This window comes from Musca domestica, unplaced genomic scaffold (assembly GCF_030504385.1).
Source record: "Musca domestica strain aabys unplaced genomic scaffold, Musca_domestica.polishedcontigs.V.1.1 227, whole genome shotgun sequence".
NCBI classification, from domain to species: Eukaryota; Metazoa; Arthropoda; class Insecta; order Diptera; family Muscidae; genus Musca; species Musca domestica.
The window spans coordinates 378583-392528 of record NW_026712267.1 but is presented as its reverse complement, the minus strand read 5'-3'; the positions used below and the strand labels follow the sequence as shown (position 1 = coordinate 392528).

General features: G+C 37.2%; 1 protein-coding gene across 2 annotated transcripts in view; it reads left to right on the top strand.

Moving 5' to 3' along the window:
• Positions 1-13651, top strand: part of LOC101887518 (transcription factor btd) — a 32145-nt gene extending 18494 nt beyond the window's left edge. Inside the window, exons 2-4 of one of the 2 annotated variants that reach the window (XM_020038102.2) lie at positions 2883-3623; positions 11508-11633; positions 12210-13651. In XM_020038102.2, coding sequence (XP_019893661.2) covers positions 2915-3623; positions 11508-11633; positions 12210-13651 — 2277 coding nt within the window. In that variant the 5' untranslated portion in view covers positions 2883-2914. Of the gene's footprint in view, positions 1-2882; positions 3624-11507 lie in introns of both variants that reach the window. The other variant, XM_005187218.4, reaches the window with a different exon arrangement.
• The last annotated feature ends 295 nt before the right edge of the window (positions 13652-13946 follow it).

Here is a 13946-nt window from a genome sequence, read left to right as displayed (position 1 = left end):
ATCAGAATAAATTACGAATATTATCACGAAAATATTCTGGAGGGTGTATTAAAGCCTTGGGCACGCAAACATTTTGGCCACAGACCTTCGACATTTTAACAAGACTCAGGTATGGTGCGATGGTACCATACCAAAGTGTCGATCACCTCAAGCAAGCGCTTCAAATGGGTCAAAATACCGCAGATCAACATTCGGGCAGCGTGTGACGGTTTCATTCACCATAATTCGTGCCAAAGGCGACCAATTCGAACAAATCTTAACTTTTTCTTAAATTTGATGCTATTTCCGACATTTTTTGCTTTCATTCAATAAAATTAAAAAAAAAATGTTAAAATTATGGCGTTTGACTTTGTTGGAGTTTTTCTTATCTCACCCTGTAAATAATTCTGAAAAGTAAAACGTTGTGTTTGTCCTAAAAATTTAGTTTATAAAAATCCACGTCAGATACATTCCTGAAGAATATTTCCACAATTTAAAAAAATTTTCCAAAAAAACAAAGCCCTTGAAAAAATTGCAGGATGTGCTATCTTTTAAATAATCCAAAAAATGACCCTTAAAAAATTTCACTTAAGCTCAAATTAAAAATTATGGCTTTGGACTTTGTTGTAGTTTTTTTATCACACCCTGTAAATAATTCTGAAAAAAAAGTTGTGTTTATGTCCTAGAAATTTAGTTATTACAAAATTTACGTCAGATACATTCTTGAAGAATATTTCCACCATTAAAAAAAATAATTCCCAAAAAAAAAAAAAATAGCCCTTGAAAAACTTGCAGGATGTGCTATCCTTTAAATAATTCAGAAAATAGCCCTTGAAAAAATTTCACTTAAGCTCAAATTAAAAAAAAAAATATAAAACTATGACTTTGGACTTTGTTGCAGTTTTTTTATCTCACCCTGGAAATAATTCTGAAAAAAAAAACGTTGTTTGTCCTAGAAATTTAGTTACTACAAAATTTACGAAAGATACATTACTGAAGAATATTTCCACTATTAAAAAAAAAATAATTCCCACAAAAAAAAAAAAAAATATAGACCTTGAAAAAATTGCAGGATGTGCTATCCTTTAAATAATTCAGAAAATAGCCCTTGAAAAAATTTCACTTAAGCTCATCCTTTAAATAATTAAAAAAAAAAAAACAATATTAATTATTAATATCCTTTTCCAATCCATCCTTGAAGTATACATTTCACTTAAGCTCATCCTTTAAATAATTAAAAAAAGAAAAAAATCAATATTAATTATTAAAATCCTTTTCCAATCCATCCTTGAAGTATATCTCTAGAATTTTGAAAAAAAAAAAATTTTAGCCCTTGAAAACATTTTCTTACAGCTTGCAGTTCTACTAATTCTTTAAAATTATGAAAAAAAAAAACAAATATTCAGCTTAGAACATGTTGTGTGCTATTTTCAAAATTCACCTCCAAACACGATTCCGATTCCCCAAATCAGGTTTACCTTATAATAAAAATTCATTCATAATTTGCTTGCCAGCCATGTGTTCTAAATCGCCTAATGATCATTAAATATTTAGGCAAAATGATCATTTGAGTTTGAACATTTTTGGGATTTTGTGAACCTGATAATGATGACCCATGGCCTTTGTCTCGATATTCATTCATAACCATGCATTGTAATGATCTCATAGGAATCCATAATTATCTTTAACATTATAGACATTTATGTTGTTGTTGTTTTTTTTTTGTGAATTATTATTGTGTTTTTTGTTTGTCCAGCTAGTTGTGGAAGTGTAGATGAGGTTTGAAACAAATCATGAAAATAGCCGAAAAAAAAATCTCTCAAAATAACAACAACACCTGAGATTTTATTGACCAGAAAAAAACAAAACGCACAACAACTTTGTCTCAATTGAGAGTGTGGCGTCATTGTTGTTTCGTTAGATGGGAGATGTTGTTCGAGCAGATCGAATTATACAGTGGAACCGGGTTAAAATGAATAAAATGTATTTTTCAAATACATGACTTCCATAAAGGGACGACCTCCAAAAGACAACTTTGCAGGGATGGATATGTCAATATTCCTATAATTTTTTAAATTATTTATATCTAAGTTCCACTGTCTATCATTTTTATCAAAAAATATCTTTTTTTTGAATTCAAGATTGACACACAAAAGAAGTATTTGAACAACTATTTACCGTTCGGCGTTTTCTTCTTTTGTTTTTCTTTCTTTTGGCCCCAGCCGGGCCTATAACCCATGATTTTCTTTGCAAGCGGTTTATTTTTCCCCTCCTCTTTGTATTGACTTATTTTTTTTTTATTATTATTTGCATTTAAAGTGGCCATAATGAAAGTTTATATGCGCTAAAAATCACTACCGTTTAATTGCAGTTTCTTTATTGACAATCTTGTGTTTTTACGATGGTGGCATTTGCCGCCTTCTCCCCCCAGAAGGGGGGAATCAGCGGAATGGCCATTATGCCATTAATGATCACCGAAAAAAAAACGTGTCCATTATTTTGCTTTTGTACATTTCATATTTGACGATGTTGTTTTGTTGGCTGGCACACATTGAGAACCCTTGAGTTGAAGTGTTGAAAAGTGAAATTTCATGTCTTCCGAATTTACATAGAGGCTGCAGACAGGCAACAGGCTGCCGTCGGCAAAATTTAGGCAAATTTTCGACAGAAACACTTGGCCAGGCATTTAAATGAAATGGAAAATTAATTGAAATTAGTTCAAAATAACAAAATGAAATTGGCCAAATTATTAGATTTTGTCTAGCAGCAGATACTTGAAGAGGCCCTCAAAGGCCTTTAAGAGAGGAACTTTCTATGAAAAAAAAAATTAATTAAATTGTTAATTTCATGATTATTTTCAAAATTAATTACGATTTTTGACATTTATTTCCCTCTTTTTTTAGGTGGCGTAGCCCCTGGAACCCCATCAGCGGCCATGATCATGGAAGGGCTTGAAACCCTAGTGGCGCCATCGCATCACACATTCCTACTCACCGAATCAGCTGCTGCGGCGCACTTCAATGTTTTGAGCTTCGACACATGCCTCTTTAAGACCTCCGCCCAGTCGAGCCCCTCAACGTCGGGCGCCACATATCTCACCACACCATCTAGTTTTGGCGGCGGCCCCTTGGGCAGCCAAACTCTGCTGCATTATAATCTATCAACATCGACCTCATCCTCATTGTCACCAACCTCGTTGGCGGAAAGTTCCAGTGCCACGTCAGCGGCAGCGGGCACAACGAGTATCGTAGCCACAGCAGCATCACGTCATCAGAATTCCCAACGTTTGGGTAGTATATCGGTGGCACCTGAAACGCAACAGCATCAGCACCAGGGCTCACCAATACATCAACACAATCATCAGCAGCAGCAGCATCAGCATCATAATAGTCCTTCAATTGCCAGTGCCGCTGTTACCATATCGACAAATACGAACAGTGGCCGCAGCTCGGCATCACATTTGAGTCTATTGAACACCACGCAACATAGTCCGGTGGCGTGTGCCAGCGTGGCGGATAGTGCCGATATTAAACACTCCCAATTGGAGGCTCAGTCGGGTGATTTGAATACACCCGTGACCACATCGAGTGATATACCATCCTTTTTTGGCCCATCCACCGTTGTCGAACCACCACCCATAACAGGTAAGGCATTTTTTTGGATATTTTTTTTAGGTGACTATCACAAAGAAACCAAGACCCTCCACCACTAGAAACAGAAACCTCAAAAATACCGAAAATCGTTATATATAGGGCAATATTAGTGGACCTGTTGAAAATAATTATTGTAGGGAGAGAACAGACCTACCGAGAACTCCAATTGTCAAGTTTCATCTAATTTATTTGGAAATTCTGGCAAAAAATCTTCAATCTTCGGGAGGTAGGGTTATATGGGGGCTATATCAATTAATGGACCTGTGGGGAATATTTCTTGCAAGGAGAGAACAGACCTACTAAGAGCCCCAATTGTCAAGTTTTATCTAATTTGTTTGGAAATTCGAGCAAAGAAGCTTCAAAATATCGAAAATCGGGAGGCATTTTTATAAGGGGGGCATATCAGTTTATGGACCTATAGCTAACATTTTTTGCAAGGAGAGAAAAGACCTACCAAGAACCTCAAATGTAAACTTTTAGCTAATTTAGTTTAAAATTGTGACAGAAGCCTTTAAAATACCGAAAATCGGGAGGTACAGTTATATGGGGAATATCAATTAGTGCACCTGTTGGAAAATTTTTTTTGTATGGGGAGAACAGACTTACAGAGAACCCCAATAGTCAAGCTTCATCCAATTTGGTTGGAAATTGTGACAGAAGGCTTTAAAATACCGAAAATCGGAAGGTACCGTTTTATGGTGGCTATATCAGTTAGTGGACTTGTAGCAAACTTTATTTGCAAGGATACTACAGACCTACCGAGAACCCCAATTGTCATGTTTCATCTAATTTGCTTAAAAATTCTGGCAAAAAATCTTCAAAATACCGAATATCGGGAGGAACGGGGAGGTAGAGTTATTTTATTCATTTATTTAAATTTTTAAAAGTATTGGACAATTTATTAATCACAATTTTTGATGGGAATTGAAACCTTATTACTTGAAATTCTCGACAACATCTCTCCGGATCTTTGAAAAATATTTTGAAAGAAAATTCAAGAGCTTAAAAAACATTCTCCGAAATATTCTTAAAATATTCGTGGATGTTGCTCCTATAATTCTCAACAAAATATTCTCATATTTTTTATAATGCAATTTTGAAATAATTTCGAAAAATTGCAACCCCAACCTAATTCGTTATAAATTTGATAATTTGTATTTCTTCAAAGCATTACTGAATGATCAGTGGCAAAAAAAGATTAACAATTAAATAAAATTCAAAACTAAGGGAAAAAAGCAAACATGCAAACTTAGGAATTAATTAATCATTTATTAAACATTTCCGTTCAGTGTCAATGTTTTGTTTTATTTTTTCTTTTTTTTCGAAAGAAAGAAAAAACCTCAAAACGAAACGCATAAAGCTGCAAATTAAAACAGTAATCTGAACTGGGAACTTGGGCAGTGGTTGCCTTGATGGCTGGCTGGCTGGCGGGCTAGCTGACTGCCCGCTTGGTCACTTGCTCAATTACATTTCAACAAATTATTGTTCGGATGGCATGTTGCTCATTTTATTAGAGCAATAAGAACAACAACAACAAGGAAACCCCATATGAAAACCCAAAGTATAAATCTTGATAATTAAATATTATTTAGTAGTTGAAAGATTTGTAGAAGAGGAGGTCTGGTCAGATTATGTGCATTATAGTAATTTTTTCTAATTGAATTAATGAAGATTTGAACACGAGATCATGTTATAGAGTTATTATGTAGCTGTGGATTTTTTTGTTTTTTGAAAGCGGAATAGTTTGTATTTAGTTTTTCCCCTAAGTTGTGGATGTTACTATAAATTATATTAATTGTGCATAATGAATTCCTTTTGTTTTGCTATAGGAAATTCTGAATTTAAGTTCAATTTTTCTGCAACAAAATTAAAATTGGTTTGGAATTATTTTTTAATGGGATATGGTTTGTAGCTATTAAAGCCAATTTTTAAATGAAGTCATAACTCAATTTGTAAATTCTAAAGTCTTTTTGTATTAGCCTCCAATTATTGGCCAAGCCAAAAATACAAATGTTGTGTTCTCCCCCTATTCTTGACTCATTATCAGAATAAGTTTCGCCATAAATCACAGCCAATTTAATTACTCTTAAAAACAAAACTTTTTTTGTTTTAATACTTGACTAGTTAAATGTGTTAAGACAAAATAATGGTCCAGCCAACCTCCCCGCAAAAAAAAATTTATATTTCTTGGGAGTAACACCAAGCAATTATAATTTTACAAATGATTTAAATAAAAAGCCATAAATGTTTGTTTTTTCCGCAACAAGCAGCCATAAAATTCCACACAAGACATAATAATGTATAGATCCTCGAGGATGGACAATGAAAATGCCTGCAGTTTCCTGGGAAATGCCATTGATGGCATATTTCCAGCCAAAAAAAAATCCCAATAGTTCTTGGCTTTTTGGCAAATTTCTATATTTTATTTTGACATTTCATTGAATTATTGTAGTTGGCTATTATTCATATTGGCTGATTAAGTCTCCACCCTCCGCCCCTTCCCCAAAAATACTTTCTTATTCCCGCATATTATTTTATTATCTTAACTGGCGGGTCAAAGCATCTACTAAGTAGCTGCCGCTGTCCTTTGCCAAACAATTGCGTTTTGTTTAAAATTGACTTTGTTTGTCTCGTTTGCCGCTTTGCTCTTGTTTCGTTCTTTTTTTCTCCTCCATCTCTTTATTATCTTAAAGGGTATTTATGGTGATTTTATGTCATTTCTAATAAATGAGCTTCGCTTGCCAAATTTTACGATTAAAAGCTGATTTATCAATGTCAAAAACGAGCGCAATACATAAATAAATACATGCACACGCTTTGCTTGCTTAAGAGAATTAAAAAAAAAATATATAAATAAAAAAAATCTCCACAATGACAACTTCAGTTAAGATTTGTTGGCATTATGGAAATAAATTTTTATTTGAATTTTTTGGAACGGTTTTGAGTGGATGGGGGGGGGGAGATAACATGTAACCCCCATTTCCATACGCATTTTTGTACCTGAAATGAAATGCCGAAAATAAGAGAAGATTTTCACTTCATGAAAAAGGGTCTTAAAAAATAAAGGGTTCGAAATCATAATTTCACGTACGACTGAACTTAGCCTAGAAACAAGTACTCCAAATTTGGTGAAAATCGGTTCAGATATAGATCTAGCTCCCATATATACGCTTTATGCGTAATATGCACTCCACATCAATGATATTTGGTACATGATTTCCGATACAATTCAGAAATACCTCCTTCAAATTTTATTGAGATCGGTTATAGCTCGGCAGATTGGGATATAGCTCCCATATATACTACACACCAAATGACTATAATCAACCCACATGGAATTAATTGTAGCACTTTCGAAGAAATTCAGCCCAGAAAGAAGTACTTCAAATTTTCATGAAAATCGGTTCAGATATAGCTATAGCTCCCATATATATGTGTCATCCGATTTGGTGTTTAAGTCACCCACATTCGTAATATACACTCTACAACAATGATACTTAGAACCAGATATCAGATATAGCTCAGAAATACCTTTGCTAAATTTTGTCAGATTTGAATACAGCTTCCGTATATATCTTCATCCGATTTCACGGTTACTGTGCGCCATAAGTTTGATATCATAAATTACGACAGAGTCCACATTACTAAAACTAGGGCTTTGAAAGGTTAATATTATATGCCAGCTTATTGGTGTGGAAAATGGATTGTATTGATCCACGGTTAGGTATAGACCCCATATAACGATACCTTCAGATTTTCGGTATTTTGAAGGTGTTGGCCACAATTTCTAATGAAATCAGCTGAAACTCGATAATTGGGGTTCTCAGTAGGACGCTTCCCACCTTGCAAAATGTTTTCGATAAAGGTTCACATCTCCGTATAGCCCCCATAAAAGGGTACCTCCAGATTTTCGGTATTTCTAAGATTTCTGCCACAATTTCCAAAGAAATCAGCTCAAACTTGACAATTGGGGTTCTTGGTAGGTCAGTTCTCTTCTTGCAAAAAATATTCGCTAAAGCGCAACTGATTTGTATAGCCGCCATATAACGGTACCCATAATTTTTCGGGTTTTCAAAAGATTCTGCCACAATTTCCAACCAAATTAGATGAAATTTTACATTTGAGGTTCTTGATAGGTCAGTTCTCTATCTACGAAAAGTATTCGCTACAGGTCCACTAATAGCTATAGCGGTACCTCCAGATTTTCGATATTTTGAAGGTTTCTGACACAATTTCCAATCAATTTAGCTGGTTTTCGGTATGTCTGTCATCTTCTTGCAAAAAAATGTTCGATTCAGGTATAGCTCAAATTAAGTGGGCTCAAAGTTAATGCTTTTAAATTCAAATTAAATTCCTACAGTTTTCCTATTAAATAATTACCATTTGACCAAAGTGGTGCCTACTTTTGGGCACTTATTACCTTTATTTCCAAAATATTTTTTTATCTTTATTTCAAAACTTCCTTAAGTTTGATTTTTTTCTAAAATCCACCATGTGTTTTGTCTTTTGTGACAAAACAAAATTCCCTGAAATATTTCTGTTTTGAAACTAAACATTCCTTGTCAAAATGACACTTTTGGCGTTCGGCAAAATAACATCAAATGAAAAAACAGAACGTGAATTGAAAGTGAAGCCTCTTCCATGTCTAGAAATGTAACGAAGATCATTTAAAACAGAGACACTCTGCTTCGGCGAGAATTCCTGGGAAATCACCTCACGGGAGGTCCAACTTAAAGGAGGGTTTATTTGTCTCTTGATGCTATTTTATGCTTGGCACTTGGGCTTTGATTTGACGGTTCGATCAATTACATTCTCAGGAATATACAATCATCAGCATCAAGAAACGAAGTTTTTTGTTTTGCCAAGATACGGAACAGAAGCAGTATAACTGGTGTCAACTCAATAAACAGAAAGACAGACGGACGGACTGTGAAGCTTGGAGAAGACCAACCCAGCACCCAGTCAGTCGTCCAAGTGTTAGTTGAGACATCTCAGCTGAGAGTGGCAAAAAAGAAACAACAAAGTCAAGCAGAAAATCACAGCTTTTGCTTGATCGCAATGAAGGCAAATGGAATAGCACAAAAAACCGCCTCAAACCTTGCAATCAAAGCTATTGCAATGGAGTAGAGCATTAATAGTTGCAATTGTTGTTGCTGTGGTTATTTATTGTTTAAGTTTTTGTTGTTGTTTTTGCTGATTTCCCCCTACAGTGGCGCTGTAGTTAATGATGATGCCAAGCTAAGAAAAAAACAAAAACAATGAACCCTCCAACAACCCTCCTTCTTATCGCACTCACACGCTCAGCTTTAATGGAAGCTGGCTGGCTGTATGGATGGAGTATTGTTTTATCGTCTCAGTCATTTCTTAATGTGAGGTGACATCAATCTCTTGGAGCGTTTTAAGTTTTTTGTTGTTGTTTTTTGCGTTTACATTCAATTCATTTCATTCATTGTTTATGATCATTTAATATTGGTTTTCAACAAATGACGGATATTCGATGTTGAGAGTTGTTGTGGTCCTGCCCGACTCTCTGTCTGTCTGTCCGAACAATCAGACCAATAATGACTTTATTTATATATGCATGTGTAGTACAGATGACGACTGACTCGTTACAAGTTTATTGACATACTGTACTCAATGTCAATGTTAATGCCTGTCGGCCTGGGAGAACGTTCAAGATAAATAAATCTGGTGCAGTTTTTATTATACTTTTATCACTGAGAGCAAAATGGGGGGTTGGGGGGTTTCGATGGGAAAATAAATGACTGTAGAAAATTATTACATAATATTGCGAGTGGTTACTTATGTTGATGTATTGTGGGAATAGAAGTGATAATAACATTTTTTTGCCATTTTCTATTTAAATGCAAACCTGGATGGAGTTTGGTATAATTTTATTTTAAATGTCTTTCTAGAAAAATACAGTTTGGTGTTTCTAAGATGAAAAAAGCTTTAGCTGCAGATTTTCAAAAAAAAAAAAAGGTCAAAAGCAAGACGGGCCGATTAATATTGGGAGGCATATCCAACTCTGAATCGATTTCCATCGAATTTGCCGAGCTAAATTTTAATAAGCTTTGAAAAATTAAAAAATTAAATTCCGCTATTATTTTAAAAATTTTAGAATATCTGGGGGTACAGTTATGGGGTCTACACGAAACCTTCGATCTCTACAGCCAATTGTCTGGCAGCGGTGGTGGCACCTACTACGAACTCCAAATATCAAGTTTGAGAAAATCCTGTTGAAAAAGGTAGCTAAAATCTTTACAATACCGAAAATCGGGAGGTATTGTTATATGGGAGCTAGACTGGACCTTCAGCGAATATTTTTTTCTAGTGGGAGGACAAACCTTTCGAGAAACTCACTTGTGGTGTTTCATCTCATTTGGTGGGAAGTTGTCCCAGAAACCTTCAAAATACCGAAAATCAGGAGGTACCGTTGTATGGGGCAACACCAATTAGTGGACCTGTAGCGAACATTTTTTACAAGGAGTGAACAGACCTAACAAGACCCCCAATTGTCAAGTTTGAGCTAATTTGGTTTGAAATTTTGGCAGAAATCTTTAAAACACTGAAAATCGGGAGGTACCGTTATATGGGGTCTATACCTAAACGTAACCCAATTAAGCCCATTTTGAATACCAATCAGCCTGCATATAATATAAAACTTTGTGCCACATTTCAAAACTATAGAATAAAGAATGTGGACTCTATCGTGACAGACAGACATACAGACGAGCATCGCTAAATCGCCTTATCAATTTATTCTGATCAGGAACACATATCCTTGTTGTGGTTTCTGACGAATACTTCGGAATGACAAATAAGTTTATAAAAATCTACCAAAACCTAAAATTTAAACCCTTTTCAATATTTTATTGGAAAGAAACAAATATGCAAATATTTTACCAAAATTAACTCCTAAAAGTAGACACCAAAAATTGTGAATATTTCCATTTCCTTTTGGCTTTGCCGATCTATAGAATATCATGAGAAATGTATCTAAATTAGGGGTTGAAAAATTACTTGAAATCAAATATAAATAGGTCAAGTTAAATAAAAGGTCAGGAAGAGCCTAAAAGTATGCACCATTTGATAAAGAATTAATTTCGAAACAAATGGTCGATTTTTTAATTTTTTACTAAATCAGATGATATTTAAATAGTTAATAAAGCCCAGGTTACATATATAATATTAGAGCTATATGGAAAGAGACTTATTCCACAGCTATCTGCAGCCTATGAGTTGCTCCTAAAACATTTTTTCCTAAAAAGAAACATTTTGTGGTACAATATTATTTAATATAGTTCTATTCCAAGTATAGAATATATAAAATTCAAGTTTATTTATTGTAAAATATAAAAAATTATTTATATAGTACGGTGTTATTTTTACATTTAAGAAAATTGTTGGATCTCCTCAAAGTATGCTATAAAAATGTAGAATATGAAATGTGAAAATGTCACTTTACATATGACTCCAACATCATGTGTAATCCGGCCTTAAGCAATTTAGAGTGCTTTTAACAATAAATGCTCCTAAAAGTAGGCAACTGAATTTACAAAATTTCTTTATTTTACCTGGAATTTGGTACATTTTTTATGAAAGCTTATAATTAACAGTAATTAATTTCTGAAAAATTCTTAAAAGAGAAGATTTAAAATTTTGTTTTGTTTTTTTTTTTTTTTTTTTTTTTGGAAGCCAAAATTAGCTTGAGAACACTTTTGAAGCTTTCTATGTATTTTTTACTTGACCCCCAAAAACAGACTCTTTCAAATTTTATTTCGACACTCACACATTTATACCTCACAATACTCCTTTTAATTTTTATCTTTTCATTATTAATTGAATTTTCATTTTGTATGTTTTTCATTTCAGGTTCAATTGAATCTGACGATTTGTCATTGGAGCCACACCCGGTGGCCGCCAGTCCGGTGTTGTGCAGTCCCCTGAAGGAGGAGCGCAGTACCCCGCCCACATTAACAATTGTTAAGGAAGAGACAAGTAATAATAGTTGTACCATGTATCCCATAACCACCACCACAAACACCACAAGTGCCGCAACCTTACACAACAATACAACAACAACACAACATCATCATCAACAGCAACAACTAAGTCAAACATCGGCCACATCCAGTCAAACACATACAACACAAAGCAATACCACAACGCCACACAACCAGCTGCATCATCAACACCATCATCAGCAACAGCAACATAATACACAACACATGCATGTGGGCCAGCAGTCGCCACAACATCATCAACACTATCAACAACAACAAAACCAAATGTATCACAATCAATTACACCAACAACACCTGCAACAGCAACAACAACAACACCAACTGCATGTGCAACAACACCAACACTATCAACAGCAACAACACCAACACCAGTTACAACACCACAGCCATCACCATCATCAGCAACAACACCAACACAATCATCACTATCAACAACAACAGCAACAACAACAACAAGACCAACAACAATCACAGCATGCAATTAACAATAGCTCCTCTAGTAGTAGTAGTAGTGGTAAAATATCATATCGTGGCATTTTTACTACCACAGGTAATAGCGCCGCCATGAGTGGCCTAAATGCCGCATCGGCCGCCGCAGCTGCGGCTGCAGCAGCCGCCGCCGGCTCTGCTGTCAATGTACATCATCAATCGCAACAACAACAACACAGCCAACAACAACAACATCAACAATCCCAGATGCATTCACCCTCCCTGGCTGTTTTGCCCGGACCCATGTCCCCACCCTCGGCCGGTTTGGGTAACAGCTGGAATCTGCCCAGTCCCGACAAGGCCCTCTTCCAACCGCCAATGTTTAGTCTGCTGGGTCCAGGACCCCAAAATGCCAGCCAAGCCCACTATGCCAGCCATCAGCAACAACAACAGCAGCAACAGTCAACCATTCCCGCCTCAACTCCCTCACCCTCGGCCCAACATCACATGCATGCCGCTGCAGCTGCGGCTGCTGCTGCCGCCGCCTATGACGATCGTCATGTAGAGCTTTTGGGCCTGCAAATGGATTGCTCACCCATACTCCTCAAGCAAACAGCTCCGCCCAGTTATGGCAGTGCCGGCACCTTCACCAGCCTGGCTGATATGCAGCAGCAGGCCCAGAATGCCCATGATTTGCAGCAGTATCGCCAGCAAATGGGTGTGGCCACACCGAAATATCAATGGCTTGATTCACCGGCTGAATACTCAACGGGTGGCCAGCAAACGGCCACATTGGTGCTACCCGGCCCCTCTTCAGCCTCATCAAGCACGGCCTTGGGTGGCGGCATCATACCCAAACAAGAAGCCTATGCCGAGCCCACACACACACCCACCCACCACATGCAATCGGCTAGCTCATCCTCGGGCGGACCGACCGGTACTGGATCTCAGGCCTCATTTTCGGTGGTCCAACTGGCCGAATACAGTCCCTCCACCAGCAAGGGCCATGAAATCCTTTCCCAAGTCTATCAACAGAGTGCCATGCCACTGAAACTGGTCCCGGTGAAGCCACGCAAATATCCCAACCGTCCCAGCAAGACACCGGTGCATGAGCGGCCCTATGCCTGTCCGGTGGAGAATTGTGATCGCCGTTTTTCCCGCTCCGATGAACTAACCCGCCACATACGCATCCACACTGGGCAAAAACCATTCCAATGTCGCATTTGCATGCGTTCCTTTAGTCGTTCCGATCACCTGACCACCCACATTAGAACGCACACGGGCGAGAAACCCTTCTCCTGTGACATTTGTGGCAGGAAATTCGCTCGATCCGATGAAAAGAAGAGGCATGCCAAAGTTCATCTGAAGCAGAGGGTGAAAAAGGAAAAACTTAGCCAACAACAGCAGCAGCAACAGCAACAGCAGCAGCAACAGCAACAAATGCAGGCCCAGTTGGCCCAGTCGTCGGCAGCCCAGCAGCATCATCAACATCATTCGCATCACTCGCATATGCTTCATTCCGCCGATATTTCCATAGTAACATCCAGTGCTACCAGTTTGTAGGTGGAGAAGAAATCCCAGGCAACAATGCCGTCGCCGTCTCCACCACCCTTACGACCACCACCGCCACCGCCATCTTTAACAACGGCGGGGGCGACGACGACGACGGCAATGGGGTCTTCATTGAAAATCTATCGAGCTGTGAATGAGGCCAAACGCTTACCACCGCTTATAAAACCCGACGATTTCTCCACCACCATATGGCACTCGCCGCTCTCGCCCAACACACCGCTCGACACAATGCCCACGGCAGAATTGTCGCTGAGAAAAAGTGAACAACAGCAACAATTTGAATTCG